The following is a 20763-nucleotide window of genomic DNA, read 5'->3' on the forward strand; positions in this document are numbered from 1 at the left end:
GGCCCCCTCCCCATTTAAACACTGGTCAAAATAATTACTTTATTTTTGCAGACGAGACTATTTTTCTAAGCTTAACTGCTGTGTTTCCTATGTCAGTCATAGCAGGAGCATGAAGTATGAACCTCCTCCCTCTGCTTGCTAAAGCCACATAGAAACTGAGGCATGTACATTTGTGTGCATTGTTTCTGAATGGATCTATTGTTAAAATCACAATTTCTTCATTTTTCCTTGAATATTTTTTAAAAAGATGCACACTGCTGAATATGTTGCACTTGAAATATCAAATATCTATAAATGTATAGGTTTATGACTTGAATATTGCACCCTGGATTATGCTCATTTGGGGTAAATGAAGACGTATATAAATTCATTTTATAAACCCAGTGAAACTAATATTTCACAAAGTTCTAGTAAACAACACATACACACACAGTTCCCATAAAAAGGACTCACTTGCGCACTGTGTGTCTGAGGTCTGGAAATCTCCCTTCCACCTTCTGGGAAGACAATGCTGTTAGAGAGCGAATTTGGGGCTTTATTCCTGCAAAGCATGGGCTCAGTCTCTCAGCTGCAACCCTTCCACACAATCCTGGACTGAAACATTTAAACAAAGGTCCTCTTTCAGCTCCAGGAATAAAGGCCTACCTTCAGTACAAAGACCCTGATTCCTGCAGCCCCAGAAAGGCCTCTTCCGCAGCCCTTTATGGCCGGAGCTTCCCTGGGTCAGAGGCCGTCTCCTCAGCCGTAGAGAAGGGTTGCTCTGAGTGCGAAGGAGGAGGAGGTCAACAGGGCTGAGGGAGGGAAGGCAATGGGGAAAGGTCAGTGCCAATGGCCATGGAGGGAAGAAGGTGACAATGCCTAGGAAACTCCTTTGAGTCACAGCCCTAGGAATGAGTGGCAGGAATGAGTCCAGGGGTCTGAGGGGGTCTCCTTTCCCAAAGGGGGGGGGGCAAGGACCGGTGGGACCCTCCCCAGCTAGGGCCCAAAGGGAGGGTCTCTTTCTCCATCTCTCTCTCCCAGCCCCCAAAGCCCAGCCTCCCCACTGGCTCTGAGTTCCTGCCTCCCCTTCCTCAGACCCCCACAGACCCCTTCCTTCCTTCCTTCCTTCCTTCCTTCCTTCCTTCCTTCCTTCACCCCAAAATGGAAGGCCAGAGGCACAAAAAGACACACTGCCTTCCTTTTGGCCTAAGGAGCCTGTCCTCCTTCTGACCCTGGAGCCTCAGGAGAGAAAGAGAAGCCTCTGTTCAACTGAGGCCTCAGAGAAGGTTCTGGAACATTATTCCCCACAGTCACAAGCAGCACAAAGTGGCCACCAGAACACAAAATGGCTGGTAGAATACAAAATGGCTGCCAGAACACAAAATGGCTGCCTTTGCCTTAGCACTTGGCAGTTGGCAGTTTGAGGCCTTAAGTGAACCCAAATGGAGGCTCAAAGGGCCCCAAAGTCGGAAGAAACTCCAAAGAGGATTTCTGATCCTAAAGAAAGGTGTTCCTGATGGCACCCGATGGCTGTGAGAACACAAAAAGTCCCCAAACAGGACTTTCAAACCTAAACAACACCTAAACATTTTCCTGATGCTATTGAAAGAAGGAACCTGATCCCCTTCTTAATTACAATCAATAGTGCGAGGTATTAATATTGATATTAAGAGAGCCCATCGTCCACAACCCAGCTCAGGTCTTGACCACTCAGGGAGGCCAGTCCAGCTGCCGTTGGCCCTCCGTCCGTCCGTCCGTCCGTCCCCCTTTCCTTCTGCATTCCTCCTCTTTTCCCCGGCATCAGCCCCTTTCCCAAGAAGACTGCATCCGCACTATAGAAATAAGGCACTTTGACACCGCTTTAACCGCTCATTCCTATGGAATCCTGGGATTTAACCTTTGGACACTTAGCCTTCTCTGCCAGAGAGCTCTCATTCCACAACAAACTACAAATCCCAGGATTCCATAGGATGGAGCCAGGAGAGTTAAAGTGGTTTCAAACTGGATTATTTCTCTACTGCAGATACAGCCGTAATTGGTTGTAAAAGGATAGAAGCACCCAAATTGAATTTTTATCATGTTAAAAATGGTTTTGATTTTTTAAAAATAAGTGGTTTGTTTTTCTGACTAATCATTATTCTTATTCTTGTTGTTTGTTTGTATGTTTGTTTGTTTCATTCTTGGTAATATGAGTTATTCTGGTCTGCCTCCTTCCTTCTTCCCTGAAAATCCATTAATAAGGAAACTGGGGAGACTTTTAAAACCTCCCAAAGGAGCCACTTTTGGCCTTTTTGGGGGACAAGCCTCCCCTTAGAAGCCAAAACCCAAGGCTTGTATTAAAACTATCATCCCCATTTCTGGTTGCTTTTAAAACCCATGTTCCCCAGAAGGAGCAGAGCTGTGTAATAAGAAAACCCTCTCAGAAAAGAGACCCAAAAGACACACAAAGAGACACACTTCCTTCCTTTTGGCCCAAGGAGCCTGGCCTCCTTCTGACTCTGGAGCCTCAGGAGAGAAAGAGAAGCCTCTGTTCAACTGAGGAACCAGAGAAGGTTCTGGAACAATATTCTCCACTGTCACAAGAAGCACAAAATGGCCATAAGAACACAAAATGGCCAGGAATAGTGGGAGGGACTGGGATTGCAGCCAATCGGAGCCAGGGACGGTGGGAGGGACTGGGATTGCAGCCAATCGGAGCCAGGGACGGTGGGAGGGACTGGGATTGCAGCCAATCGGGGCCAGGGACGGTGGGAGGGACTGGGATTGCAGCCAATCGGAGCCAGGGATGGTGGGAGGGACTGGGATTGCAGCCAATCGGGGCCAGGGATGGTGGGAGGGACTGGGATTCAAGCCAATCAGGGCCAGGGATGGTGGGAGGGACTGGGATTCCAGCCAATCAGGGCCAGGGATGGTGGGAGGGACTGGGATTCAAGCCAATCAGGGCCAGGGATGGTGGGAGGGACTGGGAGTCCAGCCAATCAGGGCCGGGGATGGTGGGAGGGACTGAGATTCCAGCCAATCAGGGCCAGGGATGGTGGGAGGGACTGGGATTCCAGCCAATCAGGGCCAGGGATGGTGGGAGGGACTGAGATTCCAGCCAATCAGGGCCAGGGATGGTGGGAGGGACTGGGATTCCAGCCAATCAGGGCCAGAAATAGTGGGAGGGACTGGGATTCCAGCCAATCAGGGCCAGGGATGGTGGGAGGGACTGGGATTCAAGCCAATCAGGGCCAGGGATGATGGGCGGGACTGGGATTCCAGCCAATCAGGGCCAGGGATGGTGGGAGGGACTGGGATTCAAGCCAATCAGGGCCAAGAATAGTGGGAGGGACTGGGATTCCAGCCAATCAGGGCCAGGGATGGTGGGAGGGACTGGGATTCCAGCCAATCAGGGCCAGGGATGGTGGGAGGGACTGGAATTCCAGTCAATCAGGGCCAGGGATGGTGGGAGGGACTGGGATTCAAGTCAATCAGGGCCAGGGATTGTGGGAGGGATGGGGATTCCAGCCAATCAGGGCCAGGGATGATGGGCGGGACTGGGATTCCAGCCAATCAGGGCCAGGGATGGTGGGAGGGTGGGGACTCTAGCCAATGGCAGCCCTCAGAGTGTCCTCAGGAGCCAATCATGTGTAAAATACATATCATAAAAACATCACAAAGTATAAATTCAAATTACAGCAATTGCAGAGCAGTTATGCTGTTACGACCGGAAGTAAACATATATACAGTTATAATTATATATACATGCTGATGTTGACCAGAACCTGGGGGGTGTATACATGCGCATTCATATGTACTTACATATTCCTCTATGCATTTCCTTATGTTTAAATTGTATGCAAGTAGAACAGTATATATAAATATATAAATCATATATATATATATATATGATCCAACATATATGTGTACATGTGTTTGCATCTCTATCTCTATCTCTCTATATATATGTATATATATATACACACACACACACACGTACACATGCACACGTTCGGACAGGTATCTATGGGTATGTATAGATGTATCTATGGGTATCGTATGCAAGATGTATAGACTTGAAACATTCCATATATATATAGATGTGTGTGTGTGTAAGCTCTTAAAAGTATAAGTCTCAGTGCACTTAGATAGAGATGCCTCCCACATACATACACACATGCAGATGTACAAATGTCTATGCACAAACACACATGCCACATCCATCTGTTGTTGTCCATTGTTCTGGTCCGTTGTTCCAGGTGATGCTGGAGAAGAAGCCCTGCCTCCAACGGAACCAGAGGCTGCAGGCGATGACCCAGCCCCCATATTTTAACCCAAACCTTACAGCTGGCATTGGATGAGAACTCCAAGGCCTGTCTGTTATAGTGGAACCGTAATGGGTTAACAAAGGAAGTGTGTCCCCACTGCTTGGTTAGTTCTCTTTCCGCTTTCAGGGATCAGTGCAGAAGCTCCAGAAGGTGAAATGAGAGATCACACTCCTGTCACCAATCTAGGTCTTCTTCTTTACATCTAGAGTGGTGAGTAAATACAGAATTGGACTATAAAACCTTTAATCAGGCACATAAGAGACCAGACCTGGGTTCAAACACTTTGCATGTAACATTTATTCTAACATTAGGGACATTCATTCTAATATATTACATATCAAGAGGCCTCAAATCATGCACACATTCATACAATGCTCATGCACACAAATCTTCCCAGAGGTTGATCAGTTTTCTGAAAGAGCAATGGGTGCCAGTTCCAGCTGATTTTGGCACACTATCACCATGGTTTTGAAGATTCCTTTATGCTTTTTATATGTGCATCATTTTTCCTGATGAGTGACTTCTTGTTCCCATTCCGTTCTTCTTCTGGTGCTCTTTACATCAAGTTGTGTTATACACAGTCCATTCTTCTTTTAGTACATTTAGTTTCATGTCCTTGCATTATGGTGTCTTTATCTTTTGCACATTCAGTTTTGAGCTTTTCTTGCTTCTCTGTGCCAGATCCTTCATCTCATACTTCATCTTCTAATTCTGTCACATTCACACATAACACACCTACCCACCATGCTACGTCTTCCTGTATGGCAGGGGCTTGGACTAGAAGGTGCTTGTGGTGCCTTACAAAGCCAGAATCCTATAAATCCATGCTTTGTCATCCTGTGTGTCGGGGGTTGGACTGCATGGGTCCTGTGGTCCTTTCTTATTCTAGAATTCTATAAAAAAAATAAAAACAACAACAACAACCCAACACAACACAACAACATACAAAAATCAATAACTTTATGAACAGACAACCCTTAAAAACAAAATCACAAGGGCTTTCTCTTATCACCAATCCATTGAAAATATTTTTCTTGTAATACTTCTTAACAAATACAGTGTTAGTTCACTGCTGGCATTTATGTGGTTTCTCTCCTGCATGGACTCTCTGATGTATCACTAAGTTTGACTTCGAAGAGAAACATTTCCCACAATGCTGGTATTAGTATGGCTTCTCTCCTGTGTGGATTCTCTGATGTCTCACTAGGTGTGACTGCCGTGAAAAACATTTCCCACAATGCTGGCATTTGTATGGCTTCTCTCCTGTGTGGACTCTCTGATGTGTCACTAGGTTGGGCTTCTGAGAAAAACCTTTCCTACAATGCTGGCATTTGAATGGCTTCTCTCCTGTGTGGAGTCTCTGATGTCTCACTAGGTGTGCCTGCTGAGAAAAACATTTCCCACAATGCTGGCATTTGTGTGGCTTCTCTCCTGTGTGGACTCTCTGATGTGTCACTAGGTTTGACTTTAAAGGAAAACCTTTCCCACAATGCTGGCATTTGTATGGCTTCTCTCCTGTGTGGACTCTCTGATGTCTCACTAGGTTGGGCTTCTGAGAAAAACCTTTCCTACAATGCTGGCATTTGAATGGCTTCTCTCCTGTGTGGAGTCTCTGATGTCTCACTAGGTGTGCCTGCTGAGAAAAACATTTCCCACAATGCTGGCATTTGTGTGGCTTCTCTCCTGTGTGGACTCTCTGATGTGTCACTAGGTTTGACTTTAAAGGAAACCCTTTCCCACAATGCTGGCATTTGAATGGCTTCTCTCCTGTGTGGACTCTTCGATGCATGACAAGGACTGGCTTATAGGCAAAACATTTCCCACAATGCTGGCATTTGTATGGCTTCTCTCCTGTGTGGATTCTCAGATGAATCAGGAGGCTTGATGTCTGAGAAAAACCTTTCCCACAACGCTGGCATTTGTATGGCTTCTCTCCTGTGTGGATTCTCTGATGTTTCACTAGGTCTGACTTCTGAGAGAAACCTTTCCCACAATGCTGGCATTTGTATGGCTTCTCTCCTGTGTGGACTCTCTGATGTGTCACTAGGTTGGGCTTCTGAGAAAAACCTTTCCTACAATGCTGGCATTTGAATGGCTTCTCTCCTGTGTGGAGTCTCAGATGTGTCACTAGGTGTGATTTCGAAGAAAAACATTTCCCACAGTGCTGGCATTTATGTGGCCTCTCACATGTATGGACTCTCTCAAGACTGACATGTTCTTCTGAAAAAAAAAAAGAACAATGACACACAAGACTGACTCTCTGAATCAAGAGAGGAATGTGTTACCCCAAGATTTAGCCACCTGTTAACCCTTCCCTATTTGATATAAAATTAATAAAGTTGGAGTGGGTGCCCTGAATTTAGCATTTTTGCAGGTATGGATCCCTACTCATAGGAGGTAGCAAAGAAGAGATTGTAGGAGAACCTGCCTTGAGAAATGAATGGATTTAGCTGCATGATTAGGCTTCCCATATCCCGCCTGGGGGCGGGACTTTCCCGATTTGGGGCGGGTCCGCACGGTCCCGCCCCGGTTTGGCCCCGCCCCCGGGACTCCCCCCCCCCCCAGCGAGTCCTGCAGGCTTGGCTGGGACTTGGAGGACGTCTGTCTTCCAAGCCCCAGCCATGCCCTGGGGGCTCCTCCACGATCGCGCAGTCCTCCAGGCTTGGGTGGGGCTTAGAGGACATCTGTCTTCCAAGCCCCAGCCATGCCCAGGGGGCTCCTCCGCGATCGCGCAGTCCTCCAGGCTTGGCTGGGGCTTGGAGGACGGCTGAAGCCAAGCCCCAAACCTCTGCCTGGCTGCCTCCGTCTCTGGGGGGCGGGGAATCCCGGGGGTGGGGGCAAAACGGCGACGGAGGCAGCCAGGCAGGGGTTTGGGGCTTGGCTTCAGCGAGGCCCCATTCCCTTGCCTGGCTTCTTCCGTTGGCGACGGAGGCAGCCAGGCAGGGGAAAGAGCCTTTCCTCTTTCTCCTCCTCCTCTTCTTCTGCCTCCTTTTCTTCCTCCCCTTCTTCCTCCTCCTCTTCTTCTTCTTTCTCCTCCTCTTCCTCCCCTTCTTCTTCATCTTTTTCCTCCTCTTCTTCTTCCTCCTCTCCTCCTCTTCTTCCTCCCCTTCTTCCTCTTCCTTCTTCCTCCTTTTCCTCCTCTTCTTCATCTTCTTCTTCCTCCTCTTCTTCTTCTCCATCTCTTCTTCTCCTCCTCCTCTTCCTCCCCTTCTTCCTCCCCTTCTTCCTCTTCCTTCTTCCTCCCTTTCCTCCTCTTCTTCATCTTCTTTCTCCTCCTCTTCTTCTCCATCTCTTCTTCTCCTCCTCCCCTTCTTCCTCCTTTTCCTGCTCTTCTTCATCTTCTTCCTCCTCCTCTTCTTCTCCATCTCTTCTTCTACTCCTCCTCTTCCTCCCCTTCTTCCTCCCCTTCTTCCTCTTCCTTCTTCCTCCTTTTCCTCCTGTTCTTCATCTTCTTTCTCCTCTTCTTCTCCATCTCTTCTTCTCATCCTCCTCTTCCTCCCCTTCTTCCTCCTCCTCTTCTTCTTCTCCTCTTCCTCCTCCTCTGCCTTTTCCACTCTTCCTCCTCTTCAATGCCCAAATATGCTGTTTGGAATGGGGGGGGGGGGAGGTTAGCCAGAAAGGGAAGTACATTTCTGCCATCTGTCTAGGAACAATGCCAAAATGTCCTCCATTTTGATCATGCCTAAGAAACATGCATTTATATTAACATTTTTTTAAAAAGCATCAATTTTTTTGCGTGTCCTCCATTTTTTTAAAAAAAATGTGTCCTACATTTGAAAATTTTGTCCTACTTTTGTCCTACATTTGTCCCAGTTTGGAGGTCCAGAATTATGGCAACCCTATGCATGATCCATTTATGTCTGTAGAGGTTGAAGAGATTATGGCTAAGGAATGGGACTGGAAGGAAATAGTCAGAAAAAGGCTCTGAGAATCAGTGTGCTAATCCCTTTTGTCTGAGGTACTTGCACCAATAATAATAATGATGCTGATGATTTATTTATAGCCTGCCCAATCACAAGGAATCCAGGCGGGTTACAACAATAAAAATAAAGAGAATAAAATAAAATACAAAAATAAATACAATACAGTAAAATAAAACAGAGCGACGTGAGTTACAGTAAAATTCACAGTTAGGCCTGATGGAAATTGGGCCTGTCTTTTTCACTCCCTCCCAGGTCTGGTGATGACAGTTGGGGCGGAGGGAGGGCTCTTCTTTTTGAGGCCAGATTATAATTTCAATTTAATTTAATTTAATTCTCCTCATTAATTTAAGAGAAGAAGTGATGGACAGAGTGAAGGAAGTCACAGTAAATGGGGAGAGCTTAAACCAAGCCCTCATTGCATTAAATTTGGTTTCAGACCATTCTTTCCTCACCCAGGAAACATTCTAAAGCAATTTAAACCTTTCGTACCCTCAGTTTCTGCCACTAAGCAACAATTACAGCATAAATATCTGCTCCTAGTGGCTGTTCTTCAGCCTCAGTCCAGTTGCAGGCAGACACTCTGCTCCCTATTGCATGGGGTAAGAAAGCCAGGGTACCTTTCCCAAACAGAATTTTAATTCGGGCTATGTCCGGGTCCAATCTTATGTAAATCACTGCCGAATCTATTGGCCAAATCCATCCCAGATGTAGCCTGGGTCCGAGGCATGCTCAGCCACCCCCCTCTTTTTTAAGCGGAAGCTTCCAACATTAAAAAATGGCCCTGAAGTGCTGCAGGGATTCGGGCTGAATCCAGGATGGATTTGGCTGGTGGATTCAGCGGAGATTCACATATGATAGGACCCGGATGCAGCCCGAATCAGAATTCAATTCAGAAAAGTTAAGCTGTTTTTTTTATCCCATGCGATAGGATCCTCTGTCGGTTTACATGGCTAAGCACCTCAATACACTCTCCAACCCCACTTGCCATGGGAGCTACTGACTTCTCTCCCCATTCCGGATTCTCAGCAACTGGGATTGAGATCCATCCAGGCAACATATTACCATTAGCAAAGGCTTACATTTATTCACCACTCCCACCTTTGTTACCTAATTCTCTCTGTGCATGTGTGTTCATTTTGCCTTTCAAATGCCTTTGGAGTTCTGTGTGATTGCAGACCTGCTATAGCTTTGCTGGATCCTGAGGTCACTGTTGCCTCAATCAAACTATATCTCCCCTTTGAGCTAAGTATCTAATTCCCCTAAAAGCATAGCACTTGCAGGTGTCTTCCCCAAACTCCAGCATTTCAGGTAAAAGACCCTAAGCAAGCTCAGGTAGGAAAAAGAAACATTAGAGAAAAAGGAATTTTTGTGTTGCCTTTCCTTTCTTCATAGACATTGTTCATAATTGCTAAATGGAAGCCCTTAATATGTCTGAAAACCAGGGCCTGAGCCGGTTCTCACCAGTTCAGTTCTTAAAACCTGTCAGGTTGGTGGCTGCCTCCCAATCCCCAAGGCCCCTCTCTTGACCCTTCCCAGAGGTCCTTTCCTGTCCACATACCTCACCTTATTTCCCCTCACCTTCCCACTAGGGCCCTCCGTTCTGGTAGTCAAGCCTGCTGTCCCAGCCCAGGATTTCCTCTGCCCCATCTAGGATTCGCCCCTTCTCACTCGCTGCCCCTCACTCCTGGAACCTTCTTCCCCCGCGAGCAAGAGCCATCACTTCATTAACCAGCTTCAAAACGGAGCTGAAGACCATCCTGTTCAGAGAAGCGTTCCCAGGCATTGCATAATTGTCACTTGCTATTTGATGTTCTTTTCTTGTCTGTTTTATTGAATCATTTCCGGTATTGCTATGTATTTTATATGTATTATCTTAGTAGACAGGCCCCTTAGCCACCACCACTCCCTTCTCCTTCTGTGTCATGTCTTTTTAGATTGTAAGACAGAGGGCAGGGAACCGTCCAATTAAAAAGATTGTATGTACAGCGCTGTGTAAATTTACAGCGCTTTATAAATAAAGGTTAATAATAATAATAACAACAACAACAACAACACAGAGCTAGGCAATCCTGGCTTTGCTCCTGCTTTCCTTTCCTGGCTCCCAGAGACCTGATCCCCTTCCCTTTCTCCCTCCACTCTCCAACCTTCCCTCTTGCCTATCCGCACTGCTTCAGCTTTCACCTTCAGCATCTCTTTCCTGCCTTTCTGTTTTTCCCATTCCCTCCATCTCTCTATCACAGACACACATCCACAGCATGTGATGCACAAAAGGGACATTCTGAGTCCCATTTGTTGAGAAAGGCAGGATAATCAATATACAAATAAGTCATTGGGAAAGCAAGAGAAAAGGGGCTGGGACCTGGACTCCAATTTTGGTGAGGGTCAAGTGCCAGCCTTAAGGCATCTATAAGACAGGGATGGCCTAATGTTGGGGATGGGGGGTCACACTGGCCCACAGGGGATCTCAGGAGCAACCTAACATTGTATTGTCTGGGGGTGAAATGAAATACTATTTTCTCCTCAGTATCCCACAGCATCCCTTTGGGGAACCAGAGGCCATTTGCCACTATTGGGCTCTCTCTGAGCCATTGTAGGGCCAAGGGAGGCCTTTTCCCCAAGAAGACTCTCCTGAGCCTGAAAAGCCTGGAAGAAGGGCCAAAAAAGCCAGGAAACTTAGGACCTTTCCAGAAGGGCACCCTAGTACGTACTGTGTACGTACTAGGGTTGCCCGGGGGCATCTTTTTCAGACGCCCCCAACCCTAGTACGCACACAGTACGTACAAAATGGTGGCGCCCATTCTACATGCAGATGGTGATGCCCATTAGGATGTCACGACTGCGCCGCATTCAAACGGAGCGGCATGGACGTGACGTCCTGGTGTCATGAAAGGGCGCTTGTGGCGCCCTTTCCACGGTGCAGGAAGGAACTCCATTTTGGAGCTCCTTCGTTCATTTGTGTCGCTGGTGCAGCCTTTAGAGAGCTGCGCCAGCGATACAAAAGAGAAAGGTGCAGAGTGGCCCCTTTCTCCTTTCCACGCCACTGTTGGGGTGTCTTTGGGGCTTGAAGCCCCAAGGACACTTTTTCCAGGCCACGGCGTGGAAAAGCGTTGGATTGGGGCCTCAGGGCTGCCGCTGTGGCAGCTGAGGCCCTGATCCGTTGATGAAAGGGGCAGGTACAGGCCACCCCAAAGGGGCAGTCTGTAAACCGCCCTACTGAGGGATGTGCTGAGGAGCATTTGGGGGTGAAAAGCATTTATCTCCATAGTTCCTTCCCACAGAATCCTAGAATTGGCAGTTTAGAATGGGATATTTAGAATCCTTAGAAAGTGGAGAGCAATAGTGCCTCACCAAACTACAAATTCCAAGATTACACAGGATATTGTTATGACAATTAAACTACGTGTGAAAGTAGCTTAGGACTCATAGTAGACCACAAGTTGAACATGAGGCAGCTAAAAAGGTCAATATGATCCTAGGCTTTATCAATAAAAGTATAGTGTCTAGATCAAGAGAAGTAATAGTGCCACTCTATTCTGCTTTGGTCAGGCCTCACTTGAAATAACCCTGTGTCTAGTTCTTGGCACCACAATTCAAAAAGGATGTTGAGAATCTGGAGAGTATCCAAAGGAGGGCAACCAAAAAGGTGAAGGAACTGAAAACCATCAAGCCCTATGAGAAGTGGCTTAGGAGCTGGCTATATTTATCCAGGAGAAGAGAAGGTTAAGAGTGGATATAATAGCCCTGTTCAAATATTTGAAGAGATGTCACCTTGATGGATCAAGCTTGCTTTCTCCTATTCCAGAGAAAAGGAGAGGAACAGTGGATGCAAGCCACAGGAAAAGAGATGCCACCTAAAGATTAGGAGGAACTTGCTGACAGTAAGGGCTGTTCGAGAGTGCAATATACTTCCTCTGAACGTGGTGGAGTATCATTATTGTTATTATTGGCCTGGTACAAATGGGCACTTTGTGGCATGCCGGCGGTGATTTTAGGGTTTGGGAGCATGCAGTAACTGCGCACTCCCAAAGCCTAATACTTATGGGCAGCACAATCTTGACGCAGCGCCATCCATATGGCGCATGCATCCATGACATGTCTTGTGTGACGCGTCCAAACAGCACGGCGCATAAGACATATCACCGTGACGCTCCAAGGTGCAAATGGCGCCTTGGTGGCATCACAGGAAGGAGTTCCATTTCTGAGCTCCTTTTGGCTGCAGATCGTTCTTGCAGCCATGAGGTTGCTGCGGCAATGATCCGGAGGAGAAAGGGACAGCCTGTGGCCACCCCTTTCTTCTAATCTGTACTGAGCCATTGTTATTATTAAGATTTATTTCTAAAGCGTTCCTTCTTTGGAGATCTTTAAACAAAGGCTGGATGACTATCTGTTGGGGGTGCTTTGAATGTGTATTCCTGCATGGCCAGGGGTTTAACTGGATGGCCCTTGTTGTCTATTCCAACTCTATGATTCCATAATTCTAAAGTGGAAACATAGCACCATGACAATGTAGTATGAAAGGACCCTCAGTCTTCACAGGAAGGGCAGTGGAGTCAAGTTCCTTACCCACAGAGGCCACATTCTCATAATTCGCCATCATAACATCGCTGTACAGAAGTCTCTGCTTCTTTGTCAAGAGTTTCCATTCATCCTCGGTGAAATATATCGCCACATCCGCAAAAGTCACCTGCAATAGAAAATAGCCCTCATCTAGAGAGTGACTAATAAAAGGGGAGGAAAGGACATGGTTCATGCCAAATATTATTTCATTACTTCAGAATTTATCCCAGGAAACAAACTTTAAATAATGTTAGCAAGCAAAAAGCTACTGCCTTTGAAATCCAGTTTGTCTCGAATCCTTTGTGAGGCTACAAGCCCCTCTGTTTGGAAGAGAAAACTGAATTTCTCAGGCAGCCTCCATGCTTTTGCACAGGAAAACTTGTAGGTGTTGATAAGGTAAAACATGCCAATGCTGTCCCAATTTAAAAGATATTTTAAAACCTTTGTTGGAGGTAGCAACCTCCAATAGTACGGGTCCCATCCATTGGCCTTCTCTTTATCATTCTCCCGTGAAGCCTAAAATGTGGTATATTCACATCCATATAACATATCCGATATCCTAGATTAGTGGATTTGGGATGCTACTGCTATATGGCCAACATGGCTCCCGCTGGATATGTCAATTGTGTGTGTGTTTGTGTAGGATAAAATCTGGGAAGCAAAGCTCTGAGTTTCTGACATTCTCTGGGTGTCAATAGGAAGGTCTTTTCACATCATCCTGTTTCCCATCCATTTCCTCCTGGGTTCACCCCACTCCATTTTCTTCCAGAGCCCCCCCAGCTCTCTGTCCCCTCCAAGGGACTGACCGGGTCTGTGGCCTTCAAGTATGGCCTCCTTTGGAGGAAATGGTGAGCTAACAGGGAGTGTGAAGGACAAACTCTGCCAGAGCTGGAGAACCATGGTGGCTGCATTACTGGCTCTGGTCGAAGGTGGGGCAGCCCTTGAGGAGGGTGAGGAATGCCTGGAAAAGACACCCCAGCCCCACCATCACCTGACACATTGAGGTTAGAAGTCAGGTGCTCTGCCTTCCCTGAGGCCATCTCAGTAGCAAGAGCCCCACAGAGTGAGAGTCCAAAAGGACAGGGGGCTACCTGGGTCTTGGACATTTCCTATCCCTTCTTGTTCCTCCCAGGAATGGTCTATTGCAGTTGCTTGCATGGCCAGAGGAATGTAGCCCATAGCAATGTGTTGTGGCTGGGAAGACCCGTTTCCGTCCCACTGACCACTGGGGCTGAGCTCTGAGGGGGTGAGAGGAGAGGGTCAGGGGGCTGTTGCCAGAGGAAGGGACACAGACCAGGTTCAATGCTGCAATATCTTTCACACAGTTGGTCTCAAGGGTGCTGCAAAATCCCTCTGCACACAACCACTACATCTTATAAGTATAACCCATCCAATCATATTTGATTCACTATTATTCAGTCTGAACCATCAAATGATTTTCATTACCATGATAAGGGCCTGAATCATACTGTTAGTCTCAGTGCAAGAAGACCTATTGATCCCATAGGATTTACAACCATGTGTGGAATAAGCTGAGTTTCACAAGTATTGTGATTTCACATAAGCAAAACTGCCTCTGGTCCTCACTAGAGTAGACCCACTGAATCAGCTGAATTTACCTAACTGTTGAAGAATCATTTAGTAGTTGATTGAATGGGTCTATTCTAGCTCGATATACACAATATATAACATATAAACCAAAGATAAGATATAAACAAAATAATTTAGGCTATGGCTGGGATATTGAGGATAGATTAAGATATTGACTATCCCAAAACATATACTACATTTAGCCACCAAAGAATTATAGTGCATTTATCCATTTGTTGCCAAATTTCAGTGGCAAATGTCATATTTAAAAAACAGTTCTGGAGAACACTGTGGGCTTGAGGGCCACAGTTCAGATCCAGAGATGTTCCCCCATATCCCCCAACATTTCACAGATGGGAAAAGAAAGACACACGTGGACAAACAACACCAGAAGGTGGTCAAGATGGCCAAAGATGTTTATGAGGAAGGTCACAAAAGCAGGGAAGGGCACAGCAGTTTGCTTTTGCCTCAGACTCCTAGCAAGGACTCCCTGCTCCCTTCTTTCCTCTTCTCTCCCCACTTTTGAGTTGATGGGGTTCAAAATCCTTGGCACTCATTTTGTAGGAACTGAAGTGAGCTGAGGACAAAGGGGAAAGTGGGAGGAGGAGAACAAAACTGGGACATTTTTGAAAGCCCCTGAAAAAGTGGGGTGACAGAGGATTTACCAGGACTGTCTCTGCCAAATTGGGAGAGTATGTTCTCCACTTGCTTTCATGAGCTGGCCCAGCAGTGAAACACATGAGACTAATAACCAGGATGGGGACTCACCAAAGAGCTGTTGTACCTCCGCAGCCTCCTTCTCTTGGAGCCCAACCCCCTCTGCTTGGCCTCTGTGTCGGCCATCAGGTGGGCAGGGGTCCTGGTTGCCCTACTCTTGGGTCACTTCCAGCAACAGAGGCCCAAAGCCGTGTACAAGGAGTCCGAGATGAGGTTCCTGAGAAAAGGGACCAGGATTAGGATTGGCTTGGAAAGAAACTCTGCAGCACTCAAAGAGACAGAGAACAGAATCCTGCTGGTGACATACGCAGGTGAGCAGAGCTGTGTAATAAGAAAACCCTCTCAGGAAATATACACAAAAGACCCACAAAGAGACACACTTCCTTCCTTTTGGCCCAAGGAGCCTGGCCTCCTTCTGACTCTGGAGCCTCAGGAGAGAAAGAGGAGCCTCTGTTCAACTGAGGCCTCAGAGAAGGTTCTGGAACATTATTCCCCACAGTCACAAGCAGCACAAAATGGCCACCAGAACACAAAATGGCTGCTGGAACACAGAATGGCCACCTCCACCTCAGCGCTTGGCAGTTGGAGGCCTCAGCACAGCAGTGAAGCCTACCCTTCCAAGCCTTGTCCCTCTCCTTCCTCCTTGTCTCTCTCTAACCCCTTCTCACTCTCTACTCCTCACTCTCTCTTCCACGCAGAGAGCTAAATAGAGAGGCAGAAGCTCCTCCCCTTCTTCAGTCTGGCCAATGGGGGCAGAGGAGCTGGAAGGCCCCGCCCCCTGCCCCACCCTCACAGGCTCCTCCTGCAGTTAATATGGAACAAGGCAGGAGGGACCCTGGAGCCCCAGCCACACGGACGCTGGACAAAGGCACACGTTCCCAGAGCCTAAGACCCATGAAATGCAGGGCAGGACCCCTCCTCTTTCTGGCCATGTGGATGCTGGGAGATCCAGTCAAGCAAATACACTGTAAATCCCATTGGCAAGAGAAAAGGTTGCTACTGCCTTTCAGAACCAGTTTGCCCCAAATCCTTTATGGGTCCAGAAACCCCTTTGTTAGGAAGCAACCCCGAATATCTCAGGAAGGCCCTATATCTCCCAAGGCCCCTTCCCTCCAGGACCTCCTTCCACTCTTCCCTCATTCTCTGTCTCACCTGAAGGCCTCAAATGTCAACTGCCAAGCACTCAGGCAGAGACAGCCATTTTGTGTTCTGGCAGCCATTTTGTTTTCCAGTGGCCATTTTATGTTTTGGAGGCCATTTTGTGTTCCAGTGGCCATTTTGTTTTCTGGCAGCCATTTTGTGTGCTGTTTGTGAGTGTGGAGAATGTTCCAAAACCTTCTCTGAAGCCGCAATTGAACAGAGGTACACTGTTGCCAATTTTGTGACTTTCACACGGAAATTGGGATTTTTGAGTGCTTTCCGTGTGATTTCTGTGCCTGGCTCTATTCTGTGGAGATTCAGGCACTTTTGCACATTTCAGCTCCAGCCCTGAAAAAAAACAACCCAATTTCCGGGACAAACCCCCGAAATTGGCACCAGTGGCCCTGACTCTGAGAGCGAGGCTACAGAGCAACCCGTCCTGTTGGGAGTCACACTAAGAGTTTTCAGGCAATCAGAGAGAGGAGAGTGGTCGTCCGCCCCCCCCCCCCCCGCCCTCAGGAAAAGCTCAGCCGCAGACGTGCGGGAGACAAGGTTCTTATACACACACACACACACACACACATATATATATATACACACAACACACACACACATATATACACATACATGTCACAACAAACTACAATTCCCAGGATCCCCTGGTTTGACAAGGGAATTGCCTCCACACTTAGAGATCACAGCCCCAGAGAAAGAGTCTACAGTACATCAGTGTTGCCAATTTAAGTCCACTTCTTCTGCTGCATTTGGATTTAATAATGATAATAATAATGGTGATGATGATGATACAGAGATAGATCTTGTAGCACCTTTGAGACACACGAAAGAAAAGTTGCCAGCATGAGCTTTCCTAGACTTAAGTGTACTGCCTCAGATGCATGGGAATTGTAGTTTATTGTGGTAACAGAGCTCTTTCTCAGAAAACTACAATTCCCAGGGTTCCCTAGCACTGAGCCAGGGCAGTTAAAGCAGTCTCAAACTGGATTATTTCTGCAGTATGGATTGGATCTTGAGCATTTATAATAACAAAGGTCCAAAACACACTGCAGAAATAATCCAGTTTGAGACCGCTTTAACTGCCCTGGCTCCGTGCTAAGGAATTCTGGGAAATGTAGTTTATTGTGGCACCAGAGCTCTTTCTGATAGAGAAGGCTCAATGTCTCACAAAACATTTCTATTTGGCACAAAGCTTCCTGGACCCCCTTCATGTCAAAATAAATATCTTAAAGGTATTAGAAGGACTGAAAGATTCTTTGTTTGGTCCAATGGTAATTTTGAGAGTTGAAATAAGTTACAATTATTTTTATTCAATTAGGGTTATGTTTATTTGCAAAAGATCCGCCATATTAATAAATATATAAATACATCCTATTATTATTACGATTATTATTATTAACATTACGGGAACGTTACAGGGATTTTGACTGAATATTCCGTGTAATATTTGGCGGGGGGGGGGGGGGGATTCCGTGGATTTTGGTAAAACATGCCGGGAAATATTTTCGAGGATTGTTAGCAACACTAGTCCTGCCCTGCAGTAAGGCCCCTCCAATCCCTCTGAACCAAGGACTACAACTCCCACATCTTCTTTCTTTCTTTCTTTGTTATTTTCCTTCTTCCTTCCTTCTTTTCTCCCTAGCTGCCTTGTGTTAGTGGTGTTACTGCTCTTGTTGTCATTGTGTGCCTCCAAGTTGTTTCTAATGTATGGCGACCCTAAGGGAAGCCCTTCTCAGGCTTTTCTTGGCAAGATTTGTCCAGAAGAGGTTTTGCAAGTGCCTCCCTCTGAGGCTGAGAGAGTGCTACTTCTTGCCTAAGGTCACTCAGTGGGTTTCCGTGGCCAAGAGGGCATTCGAACCCTGGTCTCCAGGGTCATAGTCCAGTGCTCCAGCCACTGAACCATGCTGGCTCTTTCTTGAGGCTTTGTAGTGTTTTGTGGAGTGCTCCAAGTCATTGCCGACATCTGGGGAGCCTCTCCTGGGGTTTTCTTGGCAAGAGTTGTTCAGAGGAGGTTTGCCATTGCCTTCCCTGAGGCTGAGAGAGTGTGACTTCTTGTCCAAGGGACCCAGCTGGTTTCATGGAGGAGTGGGGCACTGGACCCTGGCCTCCAGAGTTGTAACCCAACACTCAAACCACTGCACCATACTGCCTCCCATTCCCATGTACAACCTGAGAAATAAGTGCACACTTTTTTCTGTTCTTCATGTGTGACTTCAAGTCGTTTCCAACTTATGGCAACACTAAGGCAACTTTATCATGGGGTTTCCTTGGCAGGTTTCTTCAGAGATGGGTTGCCATTGCCATCCTTTGAGGCTGAGAGAGTGTGACTTGCCAAGGATCACCTAAGTACAAAACACACTGCAGTAATAAACCAATCTGAGACCGCTTTAACTGTGCTGGCTCAGTGCTAAGGAATTATGGGAAATGTAGTTTTGTGAGACATCGACCCTTCTCTGTCAGAGAGCTCTGGTGCCACAATAAACTCCAGTTCCCAGGATTCCCTAGCACTGGGCCAGGGCAGTTAAAACGTTCTCAAACTGGATTATTGCTGCCGTGTGTTTTGGACCTTTCTTGGCCGCAAACTGTCCATAGCCAGCAATGCATCTCCTAATTCTGTTGGCAGTCCCTCCCTCCCAACACTTTCCAATTTCCCCCCAAAACCAGCATAAAGCTGGCAGATGGAAAGAGGTTTTAAAGCAGCATTTAAATCTGCCATATTTGTTTTTAAAAGACTAAATGTCCCAAATGCTATTATCAGTTTTGTAGCTATTATTACAGAAAGACGTAGAGTGCAAACTCCTCAAGTACCTTTATTTTCTGGAGTGAGATGGGCTTTTCCAACTGACTCACTGTGATGATCTCCGGTGGTCCAAGCAGCCAAACTGCGGCCCTGGAATAATAATAATAATAATAATAATAATAATAATAATAATAATGTTTTTATATCCCTCTCTTCAGCCAAAAGGCTATCAGAGTGGATTACAAACTGTTAATTAGACATTTAGACATTATGGCTCTTAGCCCAGCAAACCCTTAAATTCCTTAAATCTCGCTGCCATCATCCAGTGAATTATAAAAGGGTTTCCCTTAATCTACACTGGGAACGGTTAAGGAACCTTATTTCTACTTCTTTACTGATCTTCCTAAGCATCAACCGATCCAAGACACGTGTAAAAGGAGCGTCGAGTAGTAGATACTCCAAGGAGATGTTTATTATAAATAACAAAATATAACTGAAATATAAGTCATACAAAATATTAAATTTACAGGTTAATAATAATAATAAGAAGAATAAGAATAAGAGTCTTGCAGGTACAATATTTGTAAGTATATAATATTCAATTCATACAAGCTATTAAAGAAATAAATAGACCTAAACATCCAATTCTAAGACTAACTTCCAAGATCCGCTCTTTAACTCTCTCTCTCGATCTCCAACCGACACAATTCCCCCAACTGTCTCTTGGTCTCTCAGGCCTTATATCTCCTTCTCACGGAAGCTTCCAGAAGAACCTTCATCTTGCTCTCTGATTGGTCAAGTGAGCCTTCCTTAGCAGTGATGTCATTCTGCATTTGCATAAACCTCCCTTTACTGCCTGAAGAAGACCTCCATTGACTGGAGCCCAGTCATTGCACTTTCCCAAGGCATGGCTTGCACCTATTTTCCAATGTTGTTCTTGGTGTCTGCCTTCCAGTTGTTTCCAGGTCTTATGGTCACCTTATGGGAGTCTCTGAAGGGGTTTTCTTGGCAGGTTCCTTCAGAGTGGGTTTCCCATGGCCATCCTCTGAGGCTGAGAGAGTGTGACTTGTCCAAGGCTTCAGTTCTTTTGGAAGCCTTTTTGCTTTATCTTCTAGAAGGAAGCTGAGGGGTTGCTTCTTGAAGAATGAGAGGAACCTTATGGCATCCAAAAGGCTAACATTCCCTGGAGTTATGTCTCGTGATATGTATATATAGGATTGAAATATCTGTTCTTTTATTAAAAGGCTTATAGTGCACCCCATATCATAGAATCTCATAGCTATGTCCCTTAATAGCAGTTAACAAAATTAAACAGTATATAAAACAAAAACATGAAGACAAGCTGGACAAAGAAACTGTTACATGGATTTGTAATTGGTTGACCGGACGAACCCAAAGGATGCTCAGTAATGGCTCCTTTTCATCCTGGAGAGAAGTGGAGTGTCCAGTGGGGCTCTGTCCTGGGTCCAGTGCTATTCAACATCTTTATCAATGACTTGGATGACAGAAATGGATGAATACTTATCAAATTTGCAGATGGCACCTAATTAGGAGGAGTAGATAATACCCCAGAGGACAGGATCAAAATTCAAAATGACCTGAACAGACAAGAAAGCTGGGTCCAAGCGAACAAAAAGAAATTCGACACAGAGAAATGTAAGGTACTGCACTTAGGGTGGAAAAATGAAGTGCACAGATATAGGATAGGTGACAAATGGCTGAATGGGATCTAGGAGTCCAGGTAGAACACAAGTTGAACATGAGTCCACAATGTGATGCGTCAGCTAACAAGGCC

At 46.3% G+C, this 20763-nt stretch overlaps 1 protein-coding gene across 1 annotated transcript; it reads right to left on the reverse strand.

The window, feature by feature from the left end:
- Positions 1-5448: 5448 nt before the first annotated feature.
- On the reverse strand, positions 5449-14233 carry LOC149284966 (uncharacterized). Its single transcript, XM_089495901.1, has 2 exons — positions 14213-14233; positions 5449-6546 (listed from the first exon to the last, which is right to left on the reverse strand). The coding sequence occupies exons 1-2, from the start codon at positions 14231-14233 to the stop codon at positions 5449-5451; spliced, it is 1119 nt and encodes a 372-aa protein (XP_089352027.1).
- Positions 14234-20763: the final 6530 nt, after the last annotated feature.

The sequence above is a fragment of the Sceloporus occidentalis genome, unplaced genomic scaffold (genome assembly GCF_023333645.1).
Source record: "Sceloporus occidentalis isolate IW3139 unplaced genomic scaffold, rSceOcc1.0.p SCAF_86, whole genome shotgun sequence".
NCBI classification, from domain to species: Eukaryota; Metazoa; Chordata; class Lepidosauria; order Squamata; family Phrynosomatidae; genus Sceloporus; species Sceloporus occidentalis.